Below are 18,134 nucleotides of genomic sequence, written 5' to 3'. Positions count from 1 at the left end.
GTGAGAGAACAAAGAGAGAAAAGAGAAGGGGACCCAGAGCATTTGCATACACTCAAAATTAATGATGTGAATACCATCAAATACTTCTTTTTTTTTTTTCCATTTGGAGAATTCAAATGAACAAACATTTATTAAGTAGCTATTATGTACAGAGTAGTGTGGTGTCATGCAAAGGTGTCAAACTCAAAGAGAATTGTACATAAAGATTGATTTGGATTGACTTAGTAAGTTAATTTATGTTTTGTGGTAGTTTTTTATTTATTTTGTTAAATATTTCTCAATTGGGGAGTTTTGTACCATGTTTTTGGCACTTCTGGTGTCGAAGAGTTGGTGGCAGAAGTTCAAGTTCTGCATTTGACATAACCTGGCTATGTGACCTTGAGTAAGTCATTTAACTCTTCAGGGCGTCAGACAATTCTCCTAAGTCTTTAAAGTAGAAATCATATGCTGTTCTGCAGAGGGAATATCCTTGACAGGAAAGCCAGTAAAATCACAGTTCCAAACTGAAAAAAGAGGAAAATAACTATATGGAACATGGAGCATATAGGATGATACAAAGATAGCCAAGATGTAGTCTCCCTTCCTGTAGCTAAAGATGTGGGATGGGCCAGAGATATCTAGAAATAAATAAAACACAAAAAAGAGCATAAGTACTTTTGAGGGATAAAGACTACTTTTCGAGGTCAAAAAGAGGAAAGATAATGAATTTGTTTACAAAATTTGTAATAATAGTACTTTAAATTTCACTGGATTCAATGCTGGGTGATAGTATATTCTTTTAAGTTGAAGGATCATGTCTAATCTTTTGATTTTCTTCATCATTGTATTACATGATCATATTCAATTCCTTAATATATGTTAAATTCTTCTATATATACTTCTGAACTCAACTTCATGCTTCCTAAAGAATTTGTTGATAATTTATTAAATTTATCAAAAGTGCTTATGTAATATGTAAAAAAGGTTCTGGTTCAAATGTATATATTTTTCAGTGTTAAGGTTCGATCAGCTGCTGTTGCATGTTTGAAAAATATTTTAGCCACAAAGACTGGACATGAGTTCTGGGAGATTTATAAGAAAACAACTGACCCCATGCTTATATACCTACAACCTTTTAGAACATCTAGGAAAAAGGTATGTTTATTACTTGCTCAGTAATTAGAGAATACCCTTCGAATGCATAGCACTCGATTGGGTATCATTGGAAATAGAAAAGTAATTCCCTTCAAAGAATTTATCTTATTCCATTAACATTTTAGCCAAGGAGGATATTAAAATTGTACACTTTGCAAATAATTTTTTAAAAAACCAAAAAACAGGGCTCTGAGTATAGGCGATTCTTTTATTTCCCATCTTTGTAAACTGAGTTGAATATTTTTCCCCCTAGCTGAGAAGAGGCTTGGTTATTCTAATTTTACATAATGATAGAGTTGGGAGATTATCTTGTTTGATCTCTACATGAAACGTGAATTCTCTCTATAAAGCGTCTTGATATGTGATCATCCAAGCAACTTATAATAGTGTTCTTTTATGAAAAGAAAAGAAAATATATTGTTTAATTTTTAAAATTTCCTTAATCTTAAGCCTTTGCATTAGTTAAGAAAGTAAGGAGGAGTATTCACTTTGATAATTTGTTGTTCCTCGTTTTCCTCACTCAGTGTTCCATCTACTCATGTCAGGCAATTAAGAAATAATTCATTGTTGATAATTTAGTTTTGAAGCATGCCGTTACCACTAAATATTTTGTTTTTGCAACTGTATTTTGAATTTTAGTGCTTTGTTTAAGCGCTGTTGGCAAATGCAAACTTACTCTGTAATATATGTGAAAATAATACTTTCACATACATTATCTCTTTCCATCCTTAGAAAACCCTCTGAAGAAGAGGAGATGTAGTAATTTGTTATAATAATAACTCTCATTATTATGAAAGAAAATAATGTCTCATTATTGTTTTCATATGACTTGAAACTTATCTTTTCAGTTTCTAGAAGTTCCTAGAATTGACAAAGAAAATCCTTTGGAAAGCTTGGATGATCCAAATTTGTGGATTCCACAGGAAGAAAATCATGATAGTTGGATCAAGACATTGACTTGTACACTTTTGAAGAGTGGGGGCATAAAAAGTGAAATTCTTTTGTTATTAAAGCCACTGTGTGAAGTAAGAAGAATACATATGATCTCCAAGATTCTGCTTGGCTCAATCTCTTGTTTTTGCTTAAAAAAAAAAAAATTCTCTTTATTTTGCATAAATTTTGGTTTTTTATTTCATTTATCTGTAGTAATCACAGTCTTCCACAAATATTTTATAAATCTTCATAATTGATGGTCAACCTCATCTTTTTGGCATATGTAGTATATTTGTCTTAACTTATATATATTATTCACTTCCTAGTTCTTGGTTCCCTATAGAAGACATATATTTTCCTCTAGTTTAATATTTTATTCAGTCCTATGTCATTCAGTTCATATACATCTCATATAAAGTTTGATATACATTATAAATAACTGCACTTACAAGAATTAGATGATTTTAAAACATTTTTCATGTTTTGATATCATGACTCTTCAGATGATTGTTGTAAATATTAGTAGCATCTGTTTAGTACACCTCTATCAAACAAATCCCTTAAGACCTCTAAAAATGTAATAAACCTATGAAAAAGAATGAAAATATGAAATTTGCCATGTTATTTTGCCTAAAATCTTTACCAGATGTGTTTGTGTATTTTAGGTGAAACCCAGCTTTTGTCAGTATGTGCTTCCATATTTGATTCATGATATTTTGCTCCATGATACAAATGAGTCTTGGCGAAATCTTTTATCTGTGCATATCCAGGGATTTTTTACGAACTGTTTCAGACATTCCTCACAATCCAACCGATCTGCAACTCCTGCAAATTTAGATTCAGGTATTAAAACCTTCCACTATTTAATTGTTATTAAAATAGAATCAGTCTCACTTTTATGTAAAGAATCAACCCTTGATTATCCATGCCAGTGAAGAGGGAGAGCAGTGTCTTGGATAATAGAACATTTGCTCTAAAAGATAAAAATTACAAGTATTTTATTTTCACTTGATTTAATAGTGAAATTTGTGAGAGTTTGGGGCAACAAAATTTCTCTTTTAAGAAATTTTTAATAGCTTTTTATTTTCAAAATATGGGCAAAGATAGTGTTCATCATTTACCCTTTCAAAACCTTGTGTTCTAAATTTTTCTCTCTCCCTCCTTTCTACCCTCTTTCTCTAGACAGAAAGTAATCCAATATAAATTAAACATATACAATTCTTCTACATATATTTCTATTGTGTTATTCGTAAGTTAGTTTTGAAATTACTTTGTTTTCTGTAAAACACCTCAAGCAATCACGAGGTAGACATGAGGTGGCCAGCAAAATCGACTCTATAATTAGAAATAATCATATGTAATTTAGAAAATATATGATTTATATGTATGTAAGCAAAAGCTTTGTATAAATGTTTACAAACATCTTTATGCTTTTGATTTATTAAAATAATATCTAGATTAAAACAAGTTTTTTATACATCCTTTGGTCATTAATAATTTTATTGATAACTTGGGAATTATTTTTTAAATTATTTTCAGGATTCAGTTTGTTTTATGTTTTTGATATGGATATAGATATTTGCTACAGCATAAAATTTCAAAATGTAGTTTCACTTGTGCCATATACTTAGTATGAATTATTCACTGTTTTGCTTCAATTTAAAAAAAAAATAAATCTGTAATTCTTTATTCCTTATCCGTTTTATTTTATTTTTAGAGGAAATGATTAAAAAGTTATATGTGGAAATTCACACATCTCATAGATGTGATTTAAAATTTTCAGGTAGTACTTTTTGATTTGATGATCAGAAGTTCATCTCTGCCATATTTTATATTTTTTAACTTAGAATCAGAATTTCTTTTTCGAGGATCCTTAAATAAAAAATCAAGACGAACAATGCTTGCTGTTGTGGACTACATGAGAAGACAGAGAAGGTAATGCATGCATTATCATGATCTTTTTTAATTTTGGAAGTTGAATCATAAAGAAGGAAAAAAGCTTTTATTTTGCCATGTTAATATTAGTTGCTAGCTTAAGATACCTAAAGTGTTCGGTAATTATTGCTGCCACCTGCAATAACATTAAATAGCTTATGAAGCCAAATGGATTGCTGTCTTTTTTGGGGAAGTTAGGGTAGTTAGAATCCAAATTAAACCATGCTTGGGCTACCAGAACTTGGTAAATCTTGCCCTTTTATGTTGGTTTTTAATATCCTATTTATTAATCTGTGGCTACACATTTGAACCTGTTTATAATTAATTGGAACTAGTGTAAGGGACTTGGGCTTCACCTAGTCCAACTCTCTGATTTTATAGATGTCGAAATTGAAGTACAAAGAAATTGTGATTTATCCAGGACCACACAGGTATGAAGCAACAGAAGTAGAATTAAGGCTTTATGAATAGATTCTAAACATAACTAGCCAAAAGGCTTACCTTCTCTTATAAGATTAAGGATAATATATTAATCTTTGCTTGGCTTTGTATTAATAAGTCTTGTTCTTGGGATGTAGTTTTACCCAGAAACTACCATTACCAATCCCGCCTAATTCCTAGGCCTTCAGAAAAACCTCTGGTCACAGTCTCGCACAGTGGTTCTTTACCATTCATACCTCAATCTACAGTCTACAGAGGTCTCTGGCCACCACTTCACCAAAGGGTGGTTCTCACATTTAATAGAGGGCCCAAGGACAGCCGCATGCAAGTTCAAGATCTTTATTCCACGTGTACACATCCTGCCCTAGCTGACCTCCTGCTCACTCCTCGTGAATTCCTGAGGAACTAGTAAATTCCACCTACTTCCTGGTCCCCACAGCTTATTTAGGGTTTATGAGGTCACATGCACAGCCATTTAGAGAAGGAAATACCTCCTGTTGATGATACTCATCTCTATGGGACCAGAGCTTCCACTCACACAAAGTGGTCTCTGCTGGTCACAGAAAACCATATCAGGGATGCAGGCTTTAAGGCCTTTGTACTTCCTATTTTCACCATGTGAGGCTCCTCCCCCAACCCTTACATTGGGGCTATATCATATTGCTGTTGTCGTACTGATTATGTCAATAAATTTGCTCCTCAAATAATACATCCCCAAGTGGCCTACATGGATAGGTCAATATGGTTCATTTTTTTTCAGAGATGTCTTTTATTGTGTAGTTCTAGAATAAAGAAGTCAGGATAGTATAGTGGGAGAAGCTGAAACATGAATTTCTAGCCTCTTCTATATATCTCAATGTGTACTTGACCACTATCTTCAGAAAAATAAGGAAATTGGACTAGGTTATATCTACCCCTAAAACTTAGGTTCAGTGATCCTCTATACCTGCCTATTTTCCTTTTTCTGAGTTTTTAATTCCTAGGCAGAGTTACTGCAGAATTTTGCTAATACCTGGGCTTTCTGAATAGTATAGCCTAGCCTCTTTTTTTATCATACAATATTATCTACACCTGATGTTCTATAATGTGATAATATTATAGAGGATATTCATGTTTCATGTTTTGGTCATATGTTAGGTTAGGTGTTCTGTGATTTTTTTTTTTTTTTGTAGTGCAGGATTGTGTGGTCTTAGTTCCAATTAGTTTTATATTAATAACTTTCTTTGCTGTTTTATCAGTAGCAATGCTAGGTGAAGATTTTGGAGTCAGGGGATTTTGAGGACTTGAGTGATTTGAAAATTCAAGTTTTAGAAACATAGCTTTGTGCTGATGTCTTATTGTGAACCTATTAAAAGGTTAGGTTTCTTTCCTACCTTTTCTTCTCTTTCTCCAATCACCATTTCTGTTCTTCCTATTTTGATTGTTTTCTTAAATTCATCTTTAATTCCACCTCTTTATAAAAGCAACCGTAAGCCTTTAAATGTGTTTCTAGATTAAACAGTTTATATAGTTAATGTCCCAGAATCTCCCAGAAGACAGGGAAAGAGCAAAATTTTCATTATTATTAAACTGACTTTAAATTCTTTCTGTTACAGATATCCAAAGAAATAGGACCAGCACCAGTAACTTTTGCATAATGAAAATTAATTGTATAGACATGTTGATTTAAAGTCTTTTTTTTTTTGAAGATTCTTTTTCATTTTTATAATAATACCTAATTTATACAAGTAGGTTTTAGAAGCAAAGAATATCAGAGCTAAATAAGAACTTTAGATGTTAAATATTTTGAAATAAATTATTTTTGTCTTTAGATCACTATCAAAGCAGCAGGGTAACTTGACTTTCTAGCTAACTCACTATTTGCTGGATACCTATCATTATAGTATTATACTGGAACTTTTTAATTAAAGTTTATGAAATTGATTCTGATTCACTTTTAATTTTTTATCAGACCCTTCTCAGGGACAGTTTTTGATGACACTTTCTGGCTAGAGTTGAATTATTTGGAGGTCGCCATGGTAGCTCAGTCTTGTGCAGCTCACTTCACAGCATTACTGTATGCAGAAATCTATGCAGATAGGAAAAACTTGGATGATCAACAGAAAAGGTAATAGTTTGAAAAAGTTAAAATTCTTTATATTTATGATATGATAAATTTCCTTCGATTTGGGCAGGAGGGGACTTTTTTAAAAAGATAGTTTAGACATAGTCCTTATACCAAGAAAAGCAGGGGATGCTGCTATTCAGAGTATAAAAAGTTCTTTCCTGGTTGAATGAATTGTATGTAATTGGTAATAAACAACCTTCTTTACCAATTAAGAATACTTAGAATTCCATTTGATTTTAAATTGCTGAGGAAAGTAAAGCTTTTTGTATCACTTAATGTGTCTAGCCCAAAAATGAAGGTCAGTTTGGGTTTAGCAAATATTTTTTGAATCAATGAATGATCAGATTAAGTTTATCACTAAATCAAAATCACTAAAAATTTTTCTTGACAAATGAGAAATTATGAAGGTCATTTTTACAGTTCATTATCTCAGCTTATGATCAAATAACTAAACAAATTGGGAAGACAAATACATAGTTACTTTCTGCTTTATAGCAATGTAAGGTTTAATGATTAATGGTTTTTAAAAATTTTTTTTAAATTTTATTTTTAATAATTTTTTATTAATTTTATAATTATAAAATTATAAAAAAAATTTTTACAGTACATATGCATGAGTAATTTTTTTTTATAACATTATCCCTTGTATTCATTTTTCCAAATTTTCCCCTCCTTCCCTCTACTCCCTCCCCTAGATGACAGGCAATCCCATACATATTACATGTGTTACAGTATAACCTAGATACAATATATGTGTGTAAATCCAATTTTCTTGTTGCACATTAAGAATTGGATTCCGAAGGTATAATAACCTGGGTAGAAAGACAGTAGTGCTAACAGTTTATATTCAATTCCCAGTGTTCCTTCTCTGGGTGTAGCTGTTTCTGTCCATCATTCATCAACTGGAAATGAGTTGGATCTTCTTTATGTTGAAGATATCCACTTTCATAATGATTAATTAATGGAAGAGCTTACTTTGTTGTAACTTATGAAATTAATCTCATTCCTTACTGATTTTGATTGAGATCACCATTAGTACTTTTGCCAAGAAAAATCCAAATGGAGTTACAAGAATTGTTGGATATGACTGAAAAACTGAACAAGATTAAAAATATGTTTAAAGATAGAAATTGTTTTGGGGGTTATTTAATCCCACCTCCTCCTGTTATACTGGAGGAATCTAAGCTTCAGGGGAAGGTTATTACTTGCTGAAAGATACCCAGATATTTGAACCCAGATTGTTTGGCTCCAAATCCTCTGCTTTTCACTTTACTTTCTTAAAAGTTTGTTATTCCTTTCTAAATATATATTTAGTTGTATTAATATTAATATGTATGTAGTAAAAATATATGTAATCTCAAAGGACTGACTTCTCTTTCTTCAAAATAAGAAATAATTCGAGTTTTATTATAAATGTAAAGAGCTATAAACATACTTGTATTGGATGTGTTGGGGTTAAATTTGGTTAATTTATCTAAGTTGCATGATAAATTTGGGCAGTTTGTGTCTTCTTTAGTAATCTAATTTTAGTAATCAGGAGTTTGTATTAATTTTCCACTAACCACTCTGTTCAGCAGTTCAAATTGGGTCATTTCTTTTATAGAACCACTTTCTCAGCAAGCAGAAGTTTAACATTTGAAGATGGAAGTCAGTGTACAACTATTTCTAGTTTGAGTGAGAAAAGTAAAGAAGAAACTGGAATAAGTTTACAGGTAAAATAGAGTGCCTCTTTTTGGACGTTAATAAAAATTTTCTAATAATCATTATTGAGGTCAAGAGTGTATAAATACACACACACACACATATATATATATATATGTTTATACATGTTAGTTTAAAACCAAATTATTACTGTGTTTAATCTAACAGGCTTTTAAAAATACATCAGAAATTGCACATTACTAAAGCAAAAGGGAGTTTTGTTGTTTTTTTTATACATCATCCTAAGTAGATACAATACAAATTCATTAATTCAAATTCTCCAGTAGGAACTTTTTAAAAAGTTAGTATCTGGGAAGAAATTTGTCTTTGAATTTTTAAGTGGTGAAATCTATATTACTTTGATATATCTGTGATCTAATCAAGAGGTATTGCCAATAGTTATACACTTTTGCAACCATACATGCCTGCTTTATGGAATTCTTGTTCTTGTCCTCTTATAAATATTCCCTGGGAGGTTCACTTGATGTTCTGAAGGCTTTCCTAGAGATTTCTTAATACTGAATGGATATCAGTGGAGATGGCAGTCTATTCAGTATCCCTCAAAATCATTTTTGTTTATTTGTTTGTTTTCCAGTTATACATTTACCAAATGAATTAATAGACTTAAATAATAGAAACAGAATTTAAGGTGATTCTTTAAACTTAAAGTTCAAACTGTTTTTAAGTCATTTCAAGCATATTAGGAGTACCCAGTTATAGATACTATTTCATAACAATTTTCATTAAAGTCTAATAACTTTTTTTGGGGGGGGAAAGGGATGTGAGGCAATTGGATTTAAGTGACTTGCCCAGGGTCACACAGCTAGGAAGTGTTAAGTGTCTGAGGACAGATTTGAACTTTGGTCCTCTAGCTGCCCCTAAGTCAAATAACTTTTTAAGGGTTGTGAAACATCTTATTATTGTCCTAAAATTTGTGCACATTTAAATTTAATATAACTTGCTTCAGTACTTCTAGAATATAAAGTAAGGATACATAACATTTTCCACTAGTGCAGAACAAAAGCCATCACTGAACAGCTTAATAGATTGAGAGAGCAAAAGAAGAGAATAGATATTAGATCTAATGTCTTAGGGAACATCTTATACCAGTGCAGATCTGCATCTGCTGTGCAGTCTTCCATCTTAGAGAGTTGGCCAGGCTGCTGCTGCTCCCTGGGTAAATTGCTCAGGAGTCACATGGCTGTAAGGTATTAGAGGTGAGACTGAAGCCGATTCTTCTTGACACCCAGGGCTTCTTTCTCTGCCTCATTGACATTCATCTACTTCACCTTAATAAAGGGTCTTAAGATATATCCACATTTTTCTGGGCTGACTCTCAAAACTGAGCAGAAATCTACCACATTTCTACCACTGGTGACTTAAGTATTTCATGGAATATATGCTTAAATATAATTTTATTCAATTTATTTGTAAAATATGAAACTACAAATTTAGGAAGGGAAAGAAATTGTATCTTGATCATTCTTATATAGTTTTTTCTTATTTAAAAAATTATTGCATAATTTCAAAGATAACACTAAAATTTACAAAATTACATTTCTTTTCTCTTTTGGTATTCTGGTATAGGATCTTCTTATGAAAATTTATAGAAGTATTGGAGAGCCTGATAGTCTTTATGGCTGTGGTGGAGGGAAAATGTTACAGCCCCTTATCAGGCAAGTTATTTCAAATGCTGTAAAGACTTAATTAATTTCTATTTAATGGTATTATTTCTTTGGTAAATGATCATATCTTATATTTCTTCTGTGAAACTGTGAAGAGTCAACAGCAGTAAAATTTCCAAAGATTTTTTTTTTCTGCCACAGGATAAGAACATATGAACATGAAGCAATGTGGGGGAAAGCACTTGTGACTTATGACCTTGAGACAACTCTCTCCCCAACTACACGCCAGGCAGGAATAATTGAGGTACATTTCTTCATTTTTCACAAAATGTTCACCATGTATTTTCCTATTCTTGCTTTAATGTTTAAGTAGGATGCTTATGGACAACAAATTAAGGAGATTTTTTTTATTGTGATCGGTGGTGAGAATTGCAGTTATTATGATTACATTAAATGATGTCTTAAGAGGGGTTTTCTCCAATATTCCATCATTGGCTGTTATGTCAAAGCAAATCTAAACTTTGTCTTATAATTTGAACATTCGAGTTAGAATACAATATAAGTAGTCTATTACTTTGAATCATAACTCCTGTTCTGCAGTTGTTGGAATCCTGATGAATGATACTCCGTAAATCATGTTTTCATCATTAATTTTAGTTATTTACTTTGCAAATTAAAAACTGCAATTTAGAAAGGCAGTCTGCTTATTTTTATTTCAGAAATCTCACATATTTTCAGGAAAAAAAATGTAAGTTTTTGAGATTTTATGTGTTCAGAAAAAGAAGAAGCTGTGAAGGATTTAGAGGAAACAGTAGTGAATAGATTATAGTGCTGGGCCAACCTTTTGGTGATTAATTTTTCCCAGATTTAGCTAGACTTTTCTTCAGGTGACAGATAACCTAGTTTATGTTTAGCAAGGAACTCAAAAACTTCTCTGGCTTTGTAGAATCTGCCTGCAGCTCTCTATCCTTTTACTAAAAACTGAGTGTTCCACATCAAGATGAAGTATTGAACTTAATGAAGAAGTCTTACATTAAGATCTTTGTTTATACTTTTATATTAATTTTCATTCTTGATCAGGCCTTGCAGAATTTTGGTCTCTGCCACACTCTTTCTACTTACTTAAAAGGACTGGATTATGAACATTCAGAGTGGTGTGCTGAGCAGCAGGAACTTTGCTACCAAGCAGCATGGAGGAACATGCAATGGGAATATTGTCCTTCTCACAGGTAAATTAAAAAAAACAAAACAAAAAACCATTTTCTTCCTTCCTTGCCATCCCCAGATATATGTGAGAGATTAATGTCACAGTCTTTTAAAAATAGATATAAGAAGGAATTTAAGTTTTTTCGTTTCTCAAAACCCGTAAGCTGCTGACATACTCTGGACATACATAAAATTATATTAAGAGTCTAGCAAACTAAGAAATTTGTGGGAAAATGAAGCATAAGGCAGGAAACTCTGTGGCCCTGTCAAATTTCCCCACAAATAATTTCAAATAATGCCTCAATATAAATTTTAGAGTGGTAAAAATAATCATTTGGTTAAAGAGCCATTTGTCCAGCCTTGGATGACTTGGGAGGACATTTAAAAATCTTATCTTCTCATATAGTGGTCTGGTCTGATTGAAGTATAGATTCCTCAGAGTAAATACTCCTTACTGAGTCACCAAAGAGCAAGTCCTGGGGACAGCTGTGTAGAAAATACCTCTAATTTCCAAAGCTTTCACCCTGTGCTTTGTGGGCATTGGGTAACAGATGGGGGACCCTTCCCCTGGTCCTGGAAGTGGGGTCTACACTTACTGACCAGACAAGTTCTTGGGCAAGGAGTGAGTGACTGCTGGCAAGAATTGTGCACTGGCCAGTGAGTGTAGTTGATAAAGGGTGGGGACCCTGCTGGTTGTAGAGTTCCTTGCAGAAGAACAGAATCCTTGGTTTGGTTTCAATTCTTGTATTGTTTAATCATTTTTCAATCATGTCTGATTCTTTGTGACCCCATTCAGGATTTTCTTGGCAAAAATATTAGAGTAGTTTGTCATTTCCTTGTCCTGCTCATTTTGCAGATGAGGAAACTGAAGCAAAAAGGAATAAGTGATTTGCCCAGGGTCACAAATTTAATAAGTATGTTATATTATAATAATATAATAAATTTATATATGTGGAAGAACAAGTGTTCAACTATGTACAAATATGAACAGAAAAAAATTTAAATAATTACTAATATTACCCATGCATATGTTTTGTAAATAAAAAGCTATAATAATTTTTCAATTCTGGGGTAAAGCAGTGAGTTCATGGCTTGCAGCCAACTGTGTGATAAAAGGAAGGGAGAATGTTTGTGGTAGCTCAAGGAAAAATGGAGTGCCTGAAGTCATTTATAGATCAATTTATGAATCTGAGGAGCAGAGACCCCACCTAGTTTTGCATTATAGAATTTTGGAAGAACTAAGAGATTAACACTCCCTCATCCCACTTCCCTCCCTTGATAGAGTTCAGAAAATAGGAGCAAAAAAACACTTGAAGCCTGAGATATTATCCTCCATACTCTGGGAACAGAGTCCACCTCTTACATGAAATTAATAGCCAAGAAATAGACCATTTATTTAAAAAACAAAAACAACAACAACAAAAAAAAAACCCAACTATAGATAGTTACTGTGGTGAGAGAGATCAACATTCACAATCAAAAGAAGATAATACCGTTTCTTGTAAAGCTTCACAAAAGAATATAAAATAGTCACAAACTTCCTAAAAAGAGTTCTTGGCAGAGTTTAGAAAGGACTCTAAAAGTCAGTTGAAAGGCTGAGGAGAAAAAGACCGAGAATAACTTACCTAGCAAAGCTAAGTAAGGGAAGAAATGTATATTTAATGAGCTAAAACTTTCAGTTATTTTTGAGGAAAAGAACAGAATTGAACAGAAAACGTATAAGATCAAGAAGAAATATAAGAAAGTAAACATGAAAGACTAATTATAAGGGAATTGATATGGTTAAACTGTTAACTTCATATATAAGAAAATGATTTTTTTGATACGCTTAAATAATATTATTTAGGTTAGTTTGAATAGATAGAAAACTTAAGATTGACTTAATTATGATGGGATGATCCTAAAAAATAAAAATGGGTGGAGAGAGGTAGAGAGAAGTAAATTTATCTCATACAAAAGAAAAGTAAACAGAATTGTTAAAAGTAGAAAGAAGGAAGAGGTATAGGGTGGGTAGTATAGGGAAACTTATTCTCATTGGAGCTGGGTTAAAGACTGAATAAGATATGTTTAATAGGGCATAAAAGTCTTCTTATCTTATAGATAAATAGAAAAGCAAGAGATTGGATAAAGGAAGAGATTTTATAAGGGTATGCATGTTAAATTATTGTTGGTCCTTCATTTTCAAAAAGTACCTGAGAAATCACCTGGTGATGTCTTAACTTGCATATGAATTAGATTTAAGTGAGGCAAAGTTTTGCAAAGTTATCAATCTCTTTCTTCCTGAGAAGTCCAGTATTAAGACAAAAATCAGGACCCCCTGGTGGTGGCCCAGGATGTAATTAAAGGAGATAAGTAATATAATGTACTATAATATATTATATTAAAAGGTACCAAAGATAATGAAGCAATATCCATACTAACCATATGCAACAAATGCTATAAGTCAAATTTTAAAGAAATAAGATAATTAAATTGCAGATAGAAATATAGCAAAACTAAAATAGTGAAAGATTTCAGTCTTTCCTCTCTCAACTGTATAAATCCTACCAAAAAAATAATTTTAAAAGAAGTCAAGAAAATTAGTAGAATCTTAGATAAATTAGATATTATAGACATCTGGGGAGAATTGAATAAAAAGGAATATTCTTTTTCTCTGCAGCACATGGCATGTTTACAAAAATTGGTCATGTATTAGGCCGTAAAAACTTTTTAGTTAAATGCAGAAAAGCAGAAATATTAAATGCATCCTTTTTGATCACAATGAAGTGAAAATTATATTTATTAAAGGACCATGGAAACAGAGGTTAAAATTTAATTGGAGACCAGCCTAATCTTAAACAATAAGTGAGTCAAAGAACAAATTATAGAAATGACAAATTATTTTATTAAAGAGAATAATAACGAGACAATATATAAGAACTTAAGGGATGCATCAGAAGCAGTAATCAGAGGAAAATTTATATCTCTAAATTCCCACATTAGTAAAGTAAAGAACAGATCAATGAGTTGGATATATAATTAAAAAACCAGAAAAAGAAAAATTAAAAATCTCTAATTAAACAGCAAAATCCTGAAAATTAAAGATAAGATTAATAAAACTGAATGTAAGAAAAACACTGAATTAATAGATAAAACTAGAAATTGCTTTTATGAAAAAAAAATTTGATTGTCATTTAAAGAAAAAAATCATATCATTAGTATCAAAAATGAAAAGGGTAGATATGCCACTAATGAAGATTAAATTAAAACAATTTGTAAGGAGTTATTTTGCCCAATTATATGCCAATAACAATTTAAGTGAAATGGAAAAATGCTCACAAAAATATAAACTTATCTAGATTAACGGAAGAGGAAATAGAATATCTAAAATAAACATGTTTTAGGAAAAAAAATTGAACAAGCCAAAAATAAGCTTCCTAAGAAAAAATTATCAGTTTCAGATGGATTTGCAAGTGAATTCTACCAAACATTTAAAGGTTAACTCATTTCAAAATTGAATAAATTATTTGGAATAAGAGGCAAAGGGGTCCTTTCAAATTCCTTTTATAAAACGGGTATGATGCTGCTACTTAACCAGGAAGAGCAACAAAGAGAAAGGAAATCACAGACCAGTTTCACTAATGAATATTGATGCAGAAATCCTAAATAAAATAACTAGCTAGGAGACTATAATAATATAACATAAAAATTAGACATTATGACCAAGAAGTATTTATACTAGGAAAGCAAGTGCTAGTTCAAGATAAGGAAAACAATTAGCATAATTGATTATATCAATAGTAAAAGTAACAAAAATCACACGATTATATCAATAAATGCAGAAAAGGCTTTTGATAAATACATTTATTCCTTTTAAAAATACTTGAAAGCAAAGGTATAAATTGATTTTTCCTTAAAATGATAAGAAACATCTACCTAAAAAGCAAGCTTTTTATATAACAGGAATAAGCCACAAGCTTTCCTATAAAGATCTAGAGTGAAGTAAGGATGCCCAATATTGCCACTGTTGTTTGATATTCTATTAGAAATTCTAGCAACAGCAGTAAGAGAAGAAAAAGAAATTAAAGGAATCAGAATGGGCAGTGAGGTAATAAAACTATCTCATTTTAAAGCTTACCCAATGATATACTTGAGAAATTCTAGAGATTTAACTAACACAAATACATTGTTGGTGGAACTGTAAATTGATACAGATATTTTGGAGAGAAATCTAATAATAGGCCCAAAATATTATAGAACTGTGTATATTTGACCCAGTAATATCTCTATTAGGTCTGTTTCCCAGAGTAATCCGTTTATAGGAATTCTCTTTGTGGTGGCAAAGAACAGGAAATTGAAGGGGAAAGGTTGAATAAGTTGTGATAGATGATTGTAGTAGAATACTGCTGTGCTATAAGAAATAATAACTGGGTTGATGTTAAGAAAATATGGAAAGACTTTTATAAAATAATGAATGATGAAATGAGCAGAACCAAGAAAACATTGTATACAATACCTGCATTATTCTCTGAAGAATAAATATGAGTAACTAAGCTCTTTTGACCTATATAAACATTCAAATCCACTACAAAGGACTTATGAAGGGACATTCTTTTTCCTCCAGAGAATTAGGTAGGTAGATAGAAATGTGTGTTATATAGTTTCACGTATTTATCTATGTCAAATGTTGGTCTTCTCTACTGCAAGGATAAGAAAGGAAAAAGGGAAATGGCTTGTAACTTAAATGTAACAAAAAAAAAATACAAAAAACCAACAAAAGAATATAGCAAATCAAGTTCATGTTTCACTCCTTTCTTCCTTAAAAGTAATTCTCCAACTATTTTGTAAAATTGGATTTAAAAAAAAAAAATGATGTGCTTTGAAGGCAGATTATCACAATAACAAAAACAAACAAACAAACAAAAAAAACTGGAATCAAGACTTGTGTTCAAATCCAGCTCCAATATTCATTCCTTTGTGATCTTACAGAAGTCTTGTAACTTCTCTAGGCCTTATTTTGCAGTAGATAACTTTTAATGATCCTTTCTTGGTTAGAAATTTATTTTCCTGTGCTCTTCTGTAAAAATATGTGTTTGATTAAAGAAAAATTAAATCCCTCTATCTCCTCCTCAAAAAGAATATTTAAGCACATATCCTTAGAAATTGAATTGTGAATTTTAGCTAATATGGTACAGATTGGGGGCACCTCAGAGGAGTTAAAAATTAGCAAAACTATTTTTATGTCTCTTTTGCTCTATGTTTATCTTCATCTTCATTCAGTATTCCCAGATAGTGTGTATTCATAATTTCAAGTTTTAAATCATGAAAGAGTGCTGAACTTGGAATTACAGGACCTGAATTTGAATCCTCCTTACTCTGCCATTGATTCCAGACAAGTCACTTAATTCCTTTGGGCCTCATGTTCCTCATCTGTAAAATGAGTGTTGGATTAGATCTAAGATCTCCCCCAGACCAAGATCTGTTAACCAAAGATGCTTAATATTTAACTTTTAAAATATTCTGTGACAGTCATAATACCCACAGTGCTAAAGTTATGCCTTTTCACTGCTTCATATGACATTTTTCTGTTTAAATCATGACATTCTTTTTGCCAAAATTTCTATAAATATCATTAAAAATTTAGACCAATTGAGATTGTAACTCATCTAAAGATATTTTTTTAAAACATGTTATTTTGTCTTTAAGTTGCTGGTGAAGATGGCAAAAATTAAAGTTAACTTTGTGATTTTATCTTTCATTGATCTCAAAGAAAAAGAACAGAAGGACCTGGCTATCATGAATCATTGTACAATGCCCTGCAGTCTTTAAGAGACAAAGAATTCTCTACATTCTATGGAACCCTTAAATATGCCAGGTATGGAAGAAAAAAAATTATTTTTGAGGGAAAAAATACACAAATATGTATATGTGTGTGTTTGTATATAGTATTCTAATTTTTTGATCAGTCAGCAACAATTTATGAAGCATCTACCATGTTCCAGATACTCTCCTAAGCCCTGGAATTACAAATATGAACTATGAAACTGCTCCCACCCTAAGGACGGTATTTATTATCTTCAAAGCTGGCTAGGGGTGTGTGTGTGTGTGTGTGTGTGTGTGTGTGTGTGTGTGTGTGTGTGGTGTGTGGTGTGTGTGTTGCATGAGTACAAATAATCACAATCACAAGATAGTTAAATACCAGTTGGGAAAGGAGGGAACTATCATTTGAACAGTTCAGGGAAGTATTCCTTTGGAAAATTGAAATTTGGCTTGAAGGAAGTGTGATGGATTCTTTGAAAATTTTGTAAAGAGAATATATTTCAAGAATGAAGTATTGGCTAGTGCAAAGCCCTGGATATAGGCTTATTGTGAGTTAATTAGTTAATGAGTTAATAGAGTGAATACTAGATAATGTAGTGAATAGAGCACCTGGCCTGGAGTTTTTAGTATCTGGGTATAAAACCAGCCTCAGATACTTACTAGCTGTGTGACCCTCGGCAAGTCACTTAACTGCTATTTGCTTCAGTTCCTCATCTGTTAGAAAAAAAAAGATGGAGAAGAAAATGGCAAACCACTCCAGTATTTTGGCCAAGAAAGCACTATAAACAAATTCCTTTGGGTCATGTATTGAATAACTGCATAACTGAACAGCATATCTTATATTTCTTGGTAACTGTAGAAATACAAATGATTGGGATGACTAAAAATTAAGCAAAGAATAAAAAGATATAATTTAACTGCATATGCTTTATAATATATTTTTATGTCTTTATTATACATATTTTTTCTTTATTTCCAGTACTAATTTATTGTTAATACATAGGGTATTTTAATTTTATTACAATGATAAAAGGCTATTGTAGCAGATCTTTAAAAGTCAGTTTGAAATTTTGGTTTAGTTGAGCCACCTTCTTCATTCTTAAATTTCTTTCTCCTGTTACTAGACTGAAAGAGGTGGAAGAATTGTGTAAAGGCAGCCTTGAGTCTGTATACTCACTCTACCCTGCTCTTAGCAGATTACAGGCTATTGGAGAGTTAGAAAATATAGGACAACTTTTCTCCAGGTATGTCTA

The 18,134-nt window shown here is 31.7% G+C and overlaps 1 protein-coding gene across 1 annotated transcript in view; it reads left to right on the top strand.

Annotated features, from left to right (window-relative positions):
- The window catches only part of ATM (ATM serine/threonine kinase), a 123,090-nt gene that overhangs the window by 66,132 nt on the left and 38,824 nt on the right, over positions 1-18,134 (top strand). The window contains 11 exon segments of the mRNA XM_074304330.1: positions 993-1,134; positions 1,983-2,159; positions 2,733-2,910; positions 3,915-4,002; positions 6,395-6,550; positions 8,154-8,262; positions 9,839-9,927; positions 10,078-10,180; positions 10,957-11,105; positions 16,832-16,936; positions 18,006-18,125. Coding sequence (XP_074160431.1) covers positions 993-1,134; positions 1,983-2,159; positions 2,733-2,910; positions 3,915-4,002; positions 6,395-6,550; positions 8,154-8,262; positions 9,839-9,927; positions 10,078-10,180; positions 10,957-11,105; positions 16,832-16,936; positions 18,006-18,125 — 1,416 coding nt within the window.

This window comes from Sminthopsis crassicaudata, chromosome 3 (genome assembly GCF_048593235.1).
Source record: "Sminthopsis crassicaudata isolate SCR6 chromosome 3, ASM4859323v1, whole genome shotgun sequence".
NCBI classification, from domain to species: domain Eukaryota; kingdom Metazoa; phylum Chordata; class Mammalia; order Dasyuromorphia; family Dasyuridae; genus Sminthopsis; species Sminthopsis crassicaudata.
This window is presented reverse-complemented; position numbering and strand designations above follow the sequence as displayed.